At 43.2% G+C, this 15,776-nt stretch overlaps 1 protein-coding gene across 1 annotated transcript; it reads right to left on the bottom strand.

Moving 5' to 3' along the window:
- Positions 1-700: 700 nt before the first annotated feature.
- Positions 701-13,980, bottom strand: LOC128491490 (acrosin-like). Its single transcript, XM_053463809.1, has 8 exons — positions 13,935-13,980; positions 10,817-10,942; positions 8,873-8,955; positions 4,369-4,516; positions 2,273-2,471; positions 1,723-1,982; positions 1,338-1,483; positions 701-1,166 (listed from the first exon to the last, which is right to left on the bottom strand). Exons 1-8 carry the CDS (start codon positions 13,978-13,980, stop codon positions 903-905), a joined length of 1,272 nt encoding a protein of 423 aa, XP_053319784.1. The 3' UTR covers positions 701-902.
- Between the last annotated feature and the right edge of the window lie 1,796 nt (positions 13,981-15,776).

Here is a 15,776-nt window from a genome sequence, read left to right on the forward strand (position 1 = left end):
ATTTAAAGTCTGAGGTGAAGGAAAAGATATGGAAGGGGGAGTATGTGGAGTTGATCTCTTTACTTCCTCTGGAAGAGCCACTTGACATCAAAGAGGATGAAAAGAAGGGGGATAGTAAGAAGGAGGAGGAGGAGAAGAAGAGAAAATATAGGAAAATCCTGAAAACTTTTCGGGAATTGGCTGCTGGCTTTTTGTATATTGGCGAGTGTTATTGTTTTGCTATGTGGATGGGAAATGGGAGGCTTATAGGGTATGCGGGGGCTGGGTGTGGTGGCATGTGCCTTCCGATGGGTTGCTCAATTTCGTACACCGACTTTGAAAGGTCCAGTTCTTTTGTGGAGTGGGTAGTGCAGGAAGAGGCGTGCTGTCGCTCCTTGGTGCATTACTTGGACGGCTTTCTGTGTGTGGGACCTGGGAATTCGGATGTGTGTTTGCACTTGCTGCGCACATTGTAGGTGGTGGCGGCTTCTTTTAAGTGTGGTGGCCTGCAGCCTGGCATGCTAGCCCACTCATTGACATACCTGGGAACTTCTGGGCTCCGGCTACCCGGAGCCTTCCCTTGCAGGACGCGGCCAGGACTGCCCACTGACGTCAGCGGGCGGTCCTGTGACGTCAGCGGGCAGTCGTGTGACGCCGGTGGGAGTTCCCCCTGACGTCGGTGGGAGTTCCCCCTGATGTCGGTGGGCTGTCATACAAACAAAATACACGTTTGTATTCACACTAGCCAGTCCTAACAATACACATCCACAACATTCCATGTTCATCACAAGTACAGGGCTTATTCATGCATTTCTATTTATTAATCTTATCATTCTAATCTACACATTGCTGACATGTAATAATAATCCTCTGGTGAAGAGATGGTTCAGATTTGATTCTTCTACTTCCAGAACATCCAAAAATTAATGGGCTTTCATGCCAGCTTTACTGATTTTCTCAGCTAATTTTGGCCAGATTTTTTCTGCAGCCTTCATCTTCAAAGATTTGGATGCAGACTTCTTCTCCTTGGACATGTGTTTAGAGATCCACCGGAGGTAATACTGGGTAGAGGTGTAAACTCCAGGCTTTTGCTTCTGGCCACAGCCGGCTCCCCAGCTGGTTATGCCAACCACACTATAGAACTTAGCTTTGCTTTTTTTGCACATCAGAGGTCCTCCGCTGTCACCCTGTGTGAATCAAGAAAAGAAAGCATTTCTTAAGAAAACTATTAATAATTACTACAACCTCGGATGTTCCTCTGCACTGTTTTGTAAAACAAATACTGTCCAGGATTTTAAAAATATTAACATATGTATCATTACTGAATTCGAAGGACATGAGGACAATAATGGGCTTACCTGGCAACTGTCGATACCACCCTGTTCATATCCGGCACACACGTTATAGTCACGCACAGCTCCATTGTACCAGGTTGGACGGTTGCAGAGTTTCACTGGAATTAAATTCACAGGAGCTTCCTGGAGGATGTCCGATGTTTCAGTGACTGAAAAAGAGTCATAAAATGCAAGGCTGGCCTCAGAAACCTTGGGGCTCACTACAAACATAAAAACATGACCCCATCCCACATCCCACCCCAAACTCCTTCTATCACCCTTACAATGGTGGGACAAAATGCTCTAAAGCTTGCAAGATTCAGAAAGGTGCCACAAGGGAGCACATAGGGTTCACAAAAAAAGCCTATTCTTGTGTATAAAATCTATGGATAAATCTATGGATACTTACGGCCTTCTTCAAGGTAGCCCCAGCCTGCGATGTAGCAGTCGTCCATTTTGTGCAGAATGGCTTGTTTGGCAGGGAGACACGCTGGCTGAGTGTAATTATCAAATATCAGAGGCTTATTCAGCCTGAGCAAGGCAATGTCATTAGCCCACATTTCCGGGTTGTATTTCTCGTGTTTAATCCTTTCTATTACAGTTCGGATCTGAGCATTTGTCCCCATGTCTGAAAGTTGGTTGGCGCCAAACACAAGTCTCCAGGTATCACTGAATAAACCAAAGTACATTTTATTAGTGAATTTACTTTTTCAGGCATTAATAAATCCCATATTGACCAAAATGTATGCCATGTTTGTTTTTTGTCACAAGCCTCCACTAGCTTTATTATTGTATTGTATTGTAATTATTGTAAGACATAGGCATCTGATTAAAGGATTTCTGATGAATGTTTCTACTAAAAGATCCCAATTAGTTGTATCACAAAGCACACAGGCCCACCACCTTCTAAACCCGTTTAGCTCTGAATATTTCCAGATAAAACTATTTAAGTTACTTACTTGCTGTGATCGTTGAAACAATGGGCAGCTGTGAGAACCCACAAATGATTCAGGACAGTGCCGCCGCATACATGAAAATACTCGTTGTCAACGTCCTCCTGGATGCTCACTGCCCAGGGCCAGTTACCGGGCTCCGCATCCTTTCCCCCCACCACGCGGGAGCCACGGAAATCCTCCACTAGGGGTCTGTTTCCACAGACTGAAATAAAAACAAAAGGTCTTTTAATAAACAGGATGTCCCTATAATCTGTATAATGTAACTTTATTGGTATTTACACAATATGAATAATCTAGTATGAATAACATATTATTAAATTTCTTACTTTTTAAAACTTAACCTGTTTTAAAAATACAAAGGGGGAGTTAAATAGTTAATAATAGAATGAGCTGTAGCAGTTGATAATAACAATCATTGCGGTATATAATCATCCCTAATGCGCTTGATGCCAAATAATCTGTAATAACCGATAAACTCACCTCTCTGAGCTCTCAGATGCCACCAAAAGAGCCCAAATAATAAAACCGCTCAGGAACAGCTTCATGCTAATTCATCCACATCGAAAAGCTATCTGAGTGTGCAATAGAATGTGCAGCCTACTTCTAACTAAGGGAGTTATGACTTCATTAAAGCAGAATCAATTATTAGTTCACAAAATGTGAACGTGTGAAGCACGACAACATGATGAGGCAGGGGAGATAAACAATAAATAAATAAAAACCTATTACATAAATGTACAAAAGTACACTAATGATGCCCATGGAGGGGGGGGGGATCAGCATGGGCTATAGTGGGCCCCCGTGCTGGGAACCTCAGGTCCGGGTGGGGGCATCCGGGTATGTCCCTTCCTTAAGTGGTATTTGGTTATGGTACCTGGATTACCTGGCAAGCTTGGTGTGTTCATTGTGTTTATTGTATATAGTTACATGTTTATGTTTTGAGTCATTGTCCTTGTTAACGCACCTATGTTTATTGATTCAGGTTTTGGCGTGACAATGACTCTAATAAATAAAATTGGCTGTGGCCTTTTCTTATCCATATTCGATGGTGTGCGGTGTCATTATTGGGGTTAATGGGGGGTTAAGCCTAGCCTGGAAAATCGAGGCTACAACAGTCATAACACAGATATGGATTCAGTGCTTCTCTAGCATATTTTATAACAAAGTATTAATGCTCTAATGTTACATTAAATGTAATAAAATTTTATTAATCAAAACAAGAGAATTTAAGATCCAACTTTTCATATTATTTTATTAAAAACTATTTGTTCATATAACCTTTGGCCTTCTTTAAAACAGAGCGCATACCCAGTAATGCTTAGCCTTGTGAATATTATTCTTGTCACCTATGAAATGGTGCAAATATGACCAGTAATCAAACCGTAAATTGGCTCAACGATCATTTCTTTGCTACCAAGAATCTGTTCCGAGGAGATAAGGGGTCAGGATAGGAGTGAGAAGGGGTGTCGTTACAGAGGACTGCTAATCATGGGGGCTTCCATTTCATGTATTAATTCAACAATACAGGATATGTTAACATTTAAGAAATGACAGTTACTACTCCATCTGGTGTGTAAATAGATCTATACATTGGGGTGCTGACGAAGCGGCAGGTTAAGCCGTATCATGTGATGAATTCCCAATATATATGCTTAACATTTCTGGAGTTTGGATGCTGGTGTGAAGAAAGGCTCAATTCTCCCCTGATCTCTGGTGTTTTATTGGATGTGCCCACCGAGCTTATGATGGGCTGGTGGTTAGCACTGGTTTTGGGACAGCTGAAGTTAGCTGTCATGTTTTTTTTGGACGAGGGGGAGGTGAGTACCTATGGTTTCGATTGTACGGTGGTGAGCGGCCGGCAAGGACAGGGTTATTTTCAGTTATTATTGTTATTTATACTTTTGTTGTTTATTGTGTGTTTATGTTAATTTATGCTTTGTGTTTTAAGGCCAACACAGAGTTGTTCTTGATGTTTTGTTGATAAAGTGTGCTGTGGCCTGTTTTATCCAAATAAGTCTCTGTAACATTATTTGGTGGGTCTAGGTGGTAGTTGGGTGTCAGAGCATGGTACACACTACCTACATACATGTGACACTTACCTCGGCGGGTATCCGCTCCTGGGCTGGAGTCACAGCTCACCCATCCACTGCCTCTGTCGACAGTGTCACTTGACCGGCATGGGAGGGGGTCAGCTCTCTTCTCGTTGTTTGCGCCAGGCGCAGGAGGGTAAATGGCGGTGAGCACGGACTGGTATGGATGACAGGCGCGTGCATGGTTACAAAGCAGGCATAGACAGAAGAGCCCTGCCTTCCTCCTGACGCCGCTTGCTGACATCATCTAGTGGGTGGAGTCGCTCCACCCCCAATCTGCAGGATCATTAGTGGCTTTAGCAGACGATCAGGTATTTACACCCCCCGCTTACTTTGTTCAGAGCCCTTGTGTGGTACAAACCTACTTTGTGATTCCTGTATTGTTCATCTTATTGCCTGTTATCAGATCCTTTGCTTGTTTGCTGACTATTCCTCTTAGAGGCACAGGCCACCTTCCATCTGTTCAGGGGCGTACCTAGAGTATTTGGCACCTGGGGCAGATCCTGTATGTGGCACCCCCTCACAAACACACACTAAAAAACTGCATAGCTTCTATCATTAGGCAAACATTGACGGGGCAAACTAATCAACTCATTTGGCCTCCAGTATCATCTATATGCAAATGATACCCAAATCTACCTGTCTTCTCCTGATCTCTCTCCATCTCTCATGTCCCATATTACCAATTGCTTGTCTGCTATTTCTTCATGGATGTCACAACACTATCTGAAACTTAATCTTTCTAAAACTGAACTCATTATCTTCCCTCCCTCCATCTCCACTCCACTACCTGAATTATCTATCACCATTAACAACACGACTATCTCTCCTACTTACCAGGCCCGATGCCTCGGGGTCATTGTTGACTCAAACCTCTCTTTCATCCCTCACATTCAGTCCCTCGCCAGATCCTGCCGCCTGCACCTAAAAACATCTCTCGTATCCGCCCATTCCTCACCCAAGAATCCACAAAAACTCTGGTTCATTCACTTATCATTTCCCGTCTTGACTACTGCAACACTCTTCTGGTTGGCACTCCACTGTCTCAACTCTCTCCTCTACAATCTATCCTAAATGCTGCTGCTAGGCTCATCTTCCTTGCACGTCGCTCCTCTTCTGCTTCCCCCCCTCTGTGAAACCCTCCACTGGCTCCCAATTACCTCTAGAATTAAGTTTAAGATCCTGGTATTGACATATAAGGCCATCCATAATACTGCTCCTCCGTACATTTCTGACCTCATTAGCAAATACTCTCCTACTCGATCCCTACGTTCTTCCTATGGGCTAAGGCTCTCCTCCTCACTTATCACCTCTTCCTTTTCCCGTCTACAAGATTTCACTCGAGCTGCCCCATATCTCTGGAATCTACTTCCACCGAACCTTCAGCATTCACCCTCCCTCCCGACATTCAAGAAACATCTAAAAACCCACTTCTTCAGAGAAGCCGCACCATCTTAGCTGCTAGAACTTCCTTGTCATCGATACAACCACCACACTACCTCTCACCCTTTCTCTATGCCTTATGTTTGTCACCCCATTTCCCTCTAGATTGTAAGCTTGCGAGCAGGGCTCTCTCCACCAAATGTATCAGTTTGTCTTAGTCTGTCAATTCTTGTCTTGTCATATCCCTTGAATTTATGTATTGTATTAAGCACTGTGTAAACTGTTGGCGCTATATAAATAAAAGATAATAATAATAACTGTTATCCTTATATACTGAAGCAGACATTGACGGGGGTACAGCATAACACCTATCACTATATACTGAGGCAGACATTGACAGTGGTACAGCATAACTGCTATCATTATATACTGAGGCAAACATTGACGGTGGTACAGCATAACTGTTATCATTATATACTGAGGCAAACATTGACGGTGGTATAGGATTACTATTATCATTATATACTGAGGCAGACATTGACAGTGGTACCGGATAACTGTTATCATTATATACTGAGGCATGCACTGACAGTGGTACAGCATAACACCTATCACTATATACTGAGGCAAACATTGATGGGGGTACAGTGTAATCACTATACAGTGAGCCAGATATTGACAATAATGCAGCATAACCCCTATCACTATATACTAAGCCAAACATTGATGTGGTGAAGGCCTACCACTTCAGTGTCTGGCTTAGTGTATAGTAGCGATGCACTGAAATTAAAATTCTGGACCGAAACCGAAAATTCAGCATTCACTTGGCCGAAAATGAAAATGACTCCCCCACATTTAAAAACAAAAGCAAAAAAACCCCACTTTTATTAAAAGTAAGTAACACAAAAATTAGACAAAAAAAAATCAACAACAATATATATATGTATATATATATATATATATATAGACATCAAAATTGGACAGAAAAATGCAATAACGATATATATATATATATATATATATATATAGATATATATAGATATATGATTGTTTACAGCAATCACAATCCTATCATGCCCATGCATACACAGATTCCAGCATGTACTGGCTGCCTGGGCATGGTAGGAGTGTGATTGCTGTTAACACTCATATATATATATATATATATTAATATTGTTATTGATTTTTTCTGTCCAATTTTGGTGTGTTACTTACTTTTAATAAAGGTGTGGTTGGACCATAATTGGACAAAAAAAATCAACAATAATCAACCATTCTCAACCAATTTACTCCCTTTCCTATCTCAAACATGTCCTATAACTCCACTCTCAAATCTGCTGTTGAGGATATAGCCCCAGTTACTACGACGTTCACTTTTCTTCACGACGTTCACGTTTCCAACCCTGGCACACGACTGTAACCCGACACCTATGACGTTGTTTCTGCACTGCTGAACGTAGTTGGTGGAAGTCTCATTCCATGTCTGACTTTCTGCACTATAAATGAATGTTACGTTCCTACTAACATTGCTTGCTTGGAAATGTAGCTGCTGTGGCCTCTCCTCAAGTGGCCTCCTTATAAGTGGCTATTTAAGAGTTACACTGGACCATCCAGACATCCATCCCTGGTCTTCATGCTTTCATCAATCCTCTGAAAATCACTAATGTCTGCCATATCTCGTTCTGTTACAGGTATGAATATCCCATATTTTATTTGAACCCCTCATCTCCTGCTGTTACCCCTGTTTTCTACCTGGTATGAATATCCCATATTTCATTTGAACCCCTCATCTCCTGCTGTTACCCCTGTTTTCCACCTGGTATGTCTGTATCCTGCCTGTCTCCATACCCTGCTGCTATCAAAGGGTTAAATTTGGTGCCCTCTAGTCTAGCTTAATTGCATTTGTTAGCCAAGGTGTGAAACATCTGCCTCCTGTATGCAATGACCTTATCTGACGACTTGCGAGGAAGCCCTATATATTCCTAGACCTTACTTGGAAACAAGCTTGCTTGGAAATGTAATAAGTGGCTATGTAAGAGTTACACTGGAGTTAAACGGGAGGGAAACGACATACCAGGTACCACTGCAGAAAGCAGCTACAACACCATCGGAACCAGATCAACACATCCCCATCCAAGCAGTCCTCTCCTATTTTCTCACTTCCCCCTCAACCACCGACTAGATTGTAAGCTCCCAAGAGCAGGGCCCTCTTCTCCTTTTGTACCAGTTTGATATTGTATGTGTTTTTGTATGTGCAATTGTTCTACTGACTGTAACAGCACTGCGGAATCTGCCAGCGCTTTATAAATAAATGTAATGCAATGTAATGTACTACTCTGCTCTCCACCTTGCTAAAGAAACCTACTTCACCTCCCTCATCTCATCCCTGTCTCATAACTACTCCATGCTAATCCTACTGGACCTTTCTGCTGCTTTCGACACTGTGGACCACCCTCTTCTCCTTCAAACTCTTCATGGTCTTGGTCTCTGTGGCACTGTTCTCTCCTGGTTCTGATCATACCTTCAGCGTTTCTGTCTCCAATAACACTTCTCCTCCCCTCCCCTCTCAGTCGGGGTACCCCAAGGCTCAGTTGTAGGACCCCTTCTGTTCTCTCTTTACACTTCCTCACTTGGCAAACTAATCTTATCCTTTGGCTTGCAATACCACCTGTATGCTGATGACACCCAGATCTACCTATCCTCTCCTGATCTGTCTCCCTCTGTCTTGGATCATGTAACTAACTGTTTTACCAACGAGTGGCAAAATAGTCTTTATACAAACAGACGTGATCTCTGCAATCAAGAACACAGATGAACAAAGTGTGTCCAAATACACATTATATAAAGAAGTACTGTAAATAAAAGTGGTGTGAACATCTATCATCAGACTCTATAGTAATCTCTTATTTCCTTCTCGGTATAATCCGCTCATAATCTGGTTTTATTTGCTCAAAAAGAGCTAAAAAAAGTTATTTGTTTTATATGGGGTGACCCCACATTTACCAACATCAGAAACATTTGGTAAAAGCATACAGTATAGATCCGCTTCACGATTAAACCTCATGGTCACATAACCCAGTCCTCGGTGTAAGAGATTTTTAGTCATTGGACAGATTCTAGGCTGTGGTACCTGTGTATCTCTTTTGTGCTGTGTATGAAGTTTACGTGGCAAGACGACCTCGTATTTCTGTCCAGGGGGGATCCGATCAGATGCTGCAAGGGAAGAGAACACGCCAAATAGTTATTTATAAAATTACAGCATTATTATTATTATTATTATAATTAGCCTGCCATTGTTCTCAGTCATGTGTTATTTTGGGTAACCTTCCTTGCTCAAACACCACACTGAGCTGACGCTTTATGGCAATGCTAATTAAGTCCATTCATAGACTTTTATTAGTCAGAGTATCAGGCTAAATCAGTGAATAAACACTGATACACTAGTATCAGTGAATAAACACTGAGCCATTCAATTGCTTAACATAAGGCAGCATGATGGGACCAGTGGCCAAAGGTAGCAAGACTACCAAATTAATCTCCGAAGGCTGTTTTTCAATTGTCAACAAATAACCCCAAAAATTTAAATATAAAATAATAAAAACTAAACATGATAATTCAGTGGTCATAACAAATTGTCCAGGTCTTCAGAACAGGACACTGAGGTAGGTTTCTAATGTATATACACATCAATATCATCAATATCCTTTGGTGATATGGATTAAAACCTAGCTGTGACATCATTCTTGATCTAAAATATGTACAGTAAGTTCTTCACTGCTGACTATATGTCATTACGCGTTATAAGTATTAGACTTTACCTTTGGCTAACGGAAGTACAGTTATTATTATTCAACTTTTTCTCTCTCAATATTCATTACCTAATTAATTATTAGTAAAAATGAAGACATCCATACCAGACATTCTGGAGTCATGTGGAGTGACAATTAGCTCAGGCATTTAAATGAAATATATTATTTTCTATAAATTTTAATTTGTCTGTGTTCTTCTCCAAATTATAATATATAATAAAACATAAAAAGCAAAAGTATTCATTTTTATGCCCCATGCTGTAGCGTTCTAATAGCGATCAGTCTGAAATTATACATACATTATATATACAGGGTCTAATAATATCACACATATATGACGGGTCCCAGGGCAGGGACTGATTTAGAGAATATTCTTGGTGCCTACAGTTAAGGCCTTATTATGTTTGCATTACCTGAAGGGTTCTGTAAGTTGAGGCCTATGTCATAGACACCTTTTTAAAACTTACATGTGGACAGGGCTGGTGGCGCACAGGCCCTTGCTGGCCATCTGGCGTAAAGGGCAAATGCCGATAGGGCACATTCTTACCCAGTAGGGTACGCTTACTTATATCATTTAGTGGTCAATGGCATACCTGTGAACTTTTTGGCTCTTGCTACCCGGAGCCCCCCCTTATGAGATGCGAGTATGAGGTCCCAAAGACATAGGTGGGTGGTCCTGCTGATGTCAGTGGGCGATCCCGCTGATGTCCCGGGACACACACTATTTTCAACGAAGAGGAAGGTGGGGAGTTTGGTGCGCCGACCTCTGCTCCCACGACCCAGAGTTGCCCCCCTAGTCCCCTAAGGCAAAAAGTGGTCCAACCCTGTACTAGCAAGTTGTACCTAATAAAGTGGCCAATAAGTATATATACTCATATGTATATGAATATAAGGTCTGTTCTAGCAAGCGTTGGCACTGCGAATACTGTGGGGGTCTATTCAGACCCCTGTGTTACTGTGCAGCAAGTGCTCCCATGCTTAAAGCATCCAATCGGTGGCAAGAATCATCACCCAGTATTAATATGCATTATAAAGCTAAAAGGCCATATTTTCTCTCAGTGAAAAATTAGTGCGGCCCACGCACACATACATTTGGCCCACTGCAGAAAAAACTTGGACACCCCTGATATATGGTATAGTCCAAAACCTGGTGCACAACCTACAGGAAAACACAAGGACTTCTATGCCTAAAATACATTGATTCCTAAACTGTTTTATTTTCTTCCCTGAGTAAAAGATGTGTGTCAGGACAAGGATTTACTCACCTAGAACATGAAAGCTGAGGAACCCAAGAAGGACCAGCACGGGGGGCAGCATTATGGAGATCTGTCTTGCTAGGCTCTTGCTCTGATGAATGTGACTGACAAAGTGGTTGGATCTGAGGCTCTTCTCTGAGTTTATAACCAGAAGTTAAAAGAGTTTTATTGTTTATACACGTGTATGTGACTAGTGGAGGAGGGGGGATAATGTTATTTTTCTGGTGTTTATGTGTTTTGGCACACAGGTATGTTACGTTATTTTTTTTCCAATAATTAATTGTCCATCACATTCTGTTATTCCTTTATAAGGAGGGAACATACCGTATTGGCTCGGATATAGGCCGCCCCCGTATATAGGCCGCACCCTAAAAGTTTGGTGCTTTTTTAAAGAAAAAGTTTTTTTTCTTTAAAAAAGCACCAAAAAAACATGCTGCCACTCTGTCCCCCCCCCCCGAGATATGCTGCCACTGTCCTCCCTCCCCGAGATACGCTGCCACTGTCCTCCCTCCCCGAGATACGCTGCCGCTGTCCTCCCTCCCCGCGATACGCTGCCGCTGTCCTCCCTCCCCGAGATCCACTGCCGCTGTCCTCCCTCCCCGCGATACGCTGCCGCTGTCCTCCCTCCCCGCGATACGCTGCCGCTGTCCTCCCTCCCCGCGATACGCTGCCGCTGTCCTCCTCTGCCCCCCCCTCCTCGACTTACCGGAGCAGACTCCCGGGTGTCTTGCGGGGCCGGCGAGGGACATCTACGCAATACGCGTATGCAACTTCCGGTACCGGAAGTTGCATGCGCGTATTGCGTAAATGTCTCCCGCCGGCCCCGCAAGACACCCGGGAGTCTGCTCCGGTAAGTCGGGGGTGGGCAGAGGTAAAACGCTTAGATAACCTCCCGTGCCGGCACCCCCCCCCCGTGGGAAGTGCTGGCAGGGGAGGCTGTCTGAGCGTATCGGGGAGAAGGATGCAGGTCCCCTGCACCGCTGCGGGGGATCTGTATCTTAACCCCGCTGCCTGCCCGGCGCCCGGGACTGCATGTCCCGGGCGTCGGGCGCTAGAGCCCGAATATAGGCCGCACCCCCACTTTAAAAACTTAAAGTGGGGGAAAAAAGTGCGGCCTATATTCGAGCCAATACGGTAATTCCAGGGAGAGAGGTTTACATAATATACATTCCTGGTAATACTCTAATTTACTTTAAATTTAAGTAAAAGGGTTTTCCATCACCTTTACCCACCATAACTTATGTAATGGTATTTCTTGGCTACCTCAAGCCTCAACTATTAAACCAGTATCACAACTTCATGCTGACGAGTCCCATTAAGGACGAAACAGCTGTCCATGAGTTTTGTCTAAAGGCTGTCCTGTACAGCGGACAATTACCGTATTTGCTCGATTATAAGACGACCCCCAAATCTTAATATTAATTTAGGAAAAAAAGAAAAAGCCTGAATATAAGACGACCCTATAGGAAAAAAGTTTTACCAGTAAATGTTAATTCATTTAAACAATTTTTTTAATAAAAGCTATGATTGAGAAAAATATTTTGGTTTTATTTCCTTCTATTTTCCAACCTGCCCCCCAGTTATGCACATCTGCCCCAGAAGTGCCTTATACCCCCTATATGCCACTGTGCCCCATGATATGCCTTTTAACCCTCTAAATGCCACTGTGCCCCATGATATGCCTTTTAACCCTATATGCCACTCTGGCACTTAGAGGGTTAAAAGGCATATTATGGGGAAGAGTGGCATATAGGGAGGTTTAAGGCATTTCAGGAGGCAGAGTGGCATTAAAGGGGTTAAAAGGCATTTCACAGAGCACTCTGCCTCCAGAAATGCCTTACACCCCCCATTTAACACTCCCTCTCCCTCCTCGAAACTTACCGGTGCTTCTGAGTTGGGGGGGGGCGCATAACACAGGAGGATCCAGGTCCCCTGCATCTGAGCCCCAGGTGCTTAGTCCGGGCAGCATGTAGAGCTCCACGCGAATCGCATAGAGCTCTACACGCTGCCCGGACTAAGCACTGGGGACTCAGAAGCACCGGTAAGTTGGAGGGGGGGGGGGCATAACACAGGAGGATGCAGGTCCTCTACACACAGCCTGGACTAAGCACCGGGGACTCAGATGCACCGGTAAATTGGGTCGGGGGTTAACACAGGAGGATCCAGGTCCCCTGCATCTGGGTCCCCAGTGCTTAGTCCGGGAAGCGTGTAGAGCTCTACGCGATTGTATCGCGTAGAGCTCTACACGCAGCCCGGACTAAGCACCGGGGACTCAGAAGCACCGGTAAGTTGGGGGGGGGGGGTTAACACAGGAGGATCCAGGTCCCCTGCATCGCTGCGGGAGATCGGGATCTTAGTCTCATAATCAGACCTATTTGAGGTCTGATTATAAGACGACCCTGATTATAAGACGAGGGTTATTTTTCAGAGCATTTGCTCTGGAAAAAACCTCGTCTTATAATCGAGCAAATACGGTACTTTCAAGGGATCCATGTAAAAAGTGGATATAGAGGCAAAGGTGATAATTGTTGACCTTATTTGCATGCGCCTACCCAGAATCCCTTGTGGTTGTGGCTGCACCATGTGATTTCTGAGGGAAAAACGAGCCTTCTGGCTTGTCTGGTGTCTGTAGATGAGCGTTTAATAATGCTTCTACTACCCCTTAAATTTAAGTGGAAGGGTTTTCAATCACCTTTACCCACCATAACTTATGTAACGATATTAATATTAGTGTCAGGTGTTAGACTTTATTGTAGTGACATTTTTTCCCCTAATACTAGACCTGTGGATTCGTATTCGTGCGAACATGAATGGTGCGTTTTCATAGTACAGCCCGAATACCTAACATACAAACATGGCGGCGGCAAAACATATATGAAGACACAAAACACGAAGAGTCTTTAGTAAACGAAGACGAACATAATCTCCTTGGTCCCTTCCCCATCCAGCCTACCTTATCTACGCAGCACTGCAGGGGTTAATGGAAGCTGAAATCCATAGGTTCGCTGTCAGGAGTTAAAGGTCTGTGCGAGCGACTCTATTGGTCTCCCGCAGGGGCCTCCTCTGGTCTCCCTGCTCCAAGAGTTAAAGGTCCGTACAAGTGACTCTATTGGCCGTTTGTACGGACCTCTAACTCTTGGAGCGAGGAGACCAGTGGTCTCCAGATTTTTCATGCTCTGTCTATTTAGCAGGTTGGGTGTCCTCTGTCATTTTCCTGGTCACATTATGTCTATGTGAACCTGGCCTGTTTCACCGATTTATAGTCCAGAATTGGGGCAAAGAACACATTATGACCACTAATGAATGCCAGGAGAACACTACCTATACATTACATAGTGCTAACTGTTAAGTTAGGTGGATGAAGGATATTGGTCTGGGCTTTTTTAGGGTTTGGTCCCCTTAGTTCCAGTAAAGGGTAATGTTAATGCTACAGGATACAAAGACATTTTAGGCAATTGTATGCTTTCAAATTTGTGGCACCAGTTTTGGAAAGGCCCTTTCCTCTCGGCCAAATATCTTGGAGCACTAACCACAGTTCTTTGGTAGATTGAGGCGCCTCAGTTGCCTCTCTCTCTTGGACAGAACATCTAGAAACCCCGATCTGCCTTAGAATGAAGTGTCTTCATTTTGCCATCTTTATTATTAGGTGATGGAACTACGGTAAATTAGCATTTAGCATTAATTTAGCATTAGCAGTTAGCATTAATTTATTTAGTGTAGTTAGCTTTAATTAATTCATGCATTAATTAATTTGCATACTAATTGAGTAAGCCCTCCAAGGTCAATTATCCAGCTTGGGAAGTTCACGTGAGTTGATACTTTATGTAACATGGGACCAGCAATGTATATGTTTGTAAAGAGTATAAGATACCCCTGATGTGTGTTGGAGATGTCGTCAGGCAGCCGGAACAGCACAGCATATTTGGTAAGACTTCTCCCTCATTATCCCATACTGGACCAAAATTCATGGCACATTTCGGAAATTTACGGATCGCCCGCCACCATTCCTTCCGACTGAGTGGTAAATCTTCAAGCTGGACAAAATTGTTAAGTGGTGTTCCTCGGGGTTCTGTTCTGGGACCAATTTTATTCAACATATTTATAAATTACCTTGCAATAGGCGTTGAAAGTCATGTTTCTGTGTTTGCAGATGACACTAAACTCTGTAAAGTAATACAATGCGAGCAGGATATTACTTTGCTGCAGAGGGATTTAGATAGACTGGGCACACAAATGGGGAAAAGAAAAAATGTCGGTGCGCTAAGCTAGTCACAGGCTCAAATAATACAACTGTGTAATACGAGGCCTACCAAACAGGTGTAAGCATGCTGCAAAAACAGTGTATTGGCTGTACAATGTATACAAAAAACAAAAACTGTCTGCGCTTCTTACCCTAATAAAGTTGGCAACAAATATATAAACATAATATAAATGAGAGGATTTGGTTATATGAATTGGCCAAAGCATAATTAAGCTCACCCGCCACGTCAAGGCACACTCTCAATAGGGTGAGAACCTACTCTCACCTCCTACATAGTGGGCACACAAAGCAGTTTATACGGCTACCAAAACCTTATTAATGTGTTGGGGGAGGTGCAATTAAACCTCCTCCCTATTAACCCCTGGACAGCAAGCTGCAACCAGACTGATGAGGAGCCAACAACCTCAAATATGTGCAAACAGGGAAAAGAAAAAATGTCGGTGCGCTAAGCTAGTCACAGGCTCAAATAATACAAATGTGTAATACGAGGCCTACCAAACAGGTGTAAGCATGCTGCAAAAACAGTGTATTGGCTGTACAATGTATACATTTGTATTATTTGAGCCTGTGACTAGCTTAGCGCACCGACATTTTTTCTTTTCCCTGTTTGCACATATTTGAGGTTGTTGGCACCTTGCTTATAGGGGCAGATAGAGGAGCGGCTAGGTGATAAGAAAAGTCCAGTTACTTTTAAACTAAAAGTTCCCC

The sequence above is a fragment of the Spea bombifrons genome, chromosome 4 (genome assembly GCF_027358695.1).
Source record: "Spea bombifrons isolate aSpeBom1 chromosome 4, aSpeBom1.2.pri, whole genome shotgun sequence".
NCBI lineage: Eukaryota > Metazoa > Chordata > Amphibia > Anura > Pelobatidae > Spea > Spea bombifrons.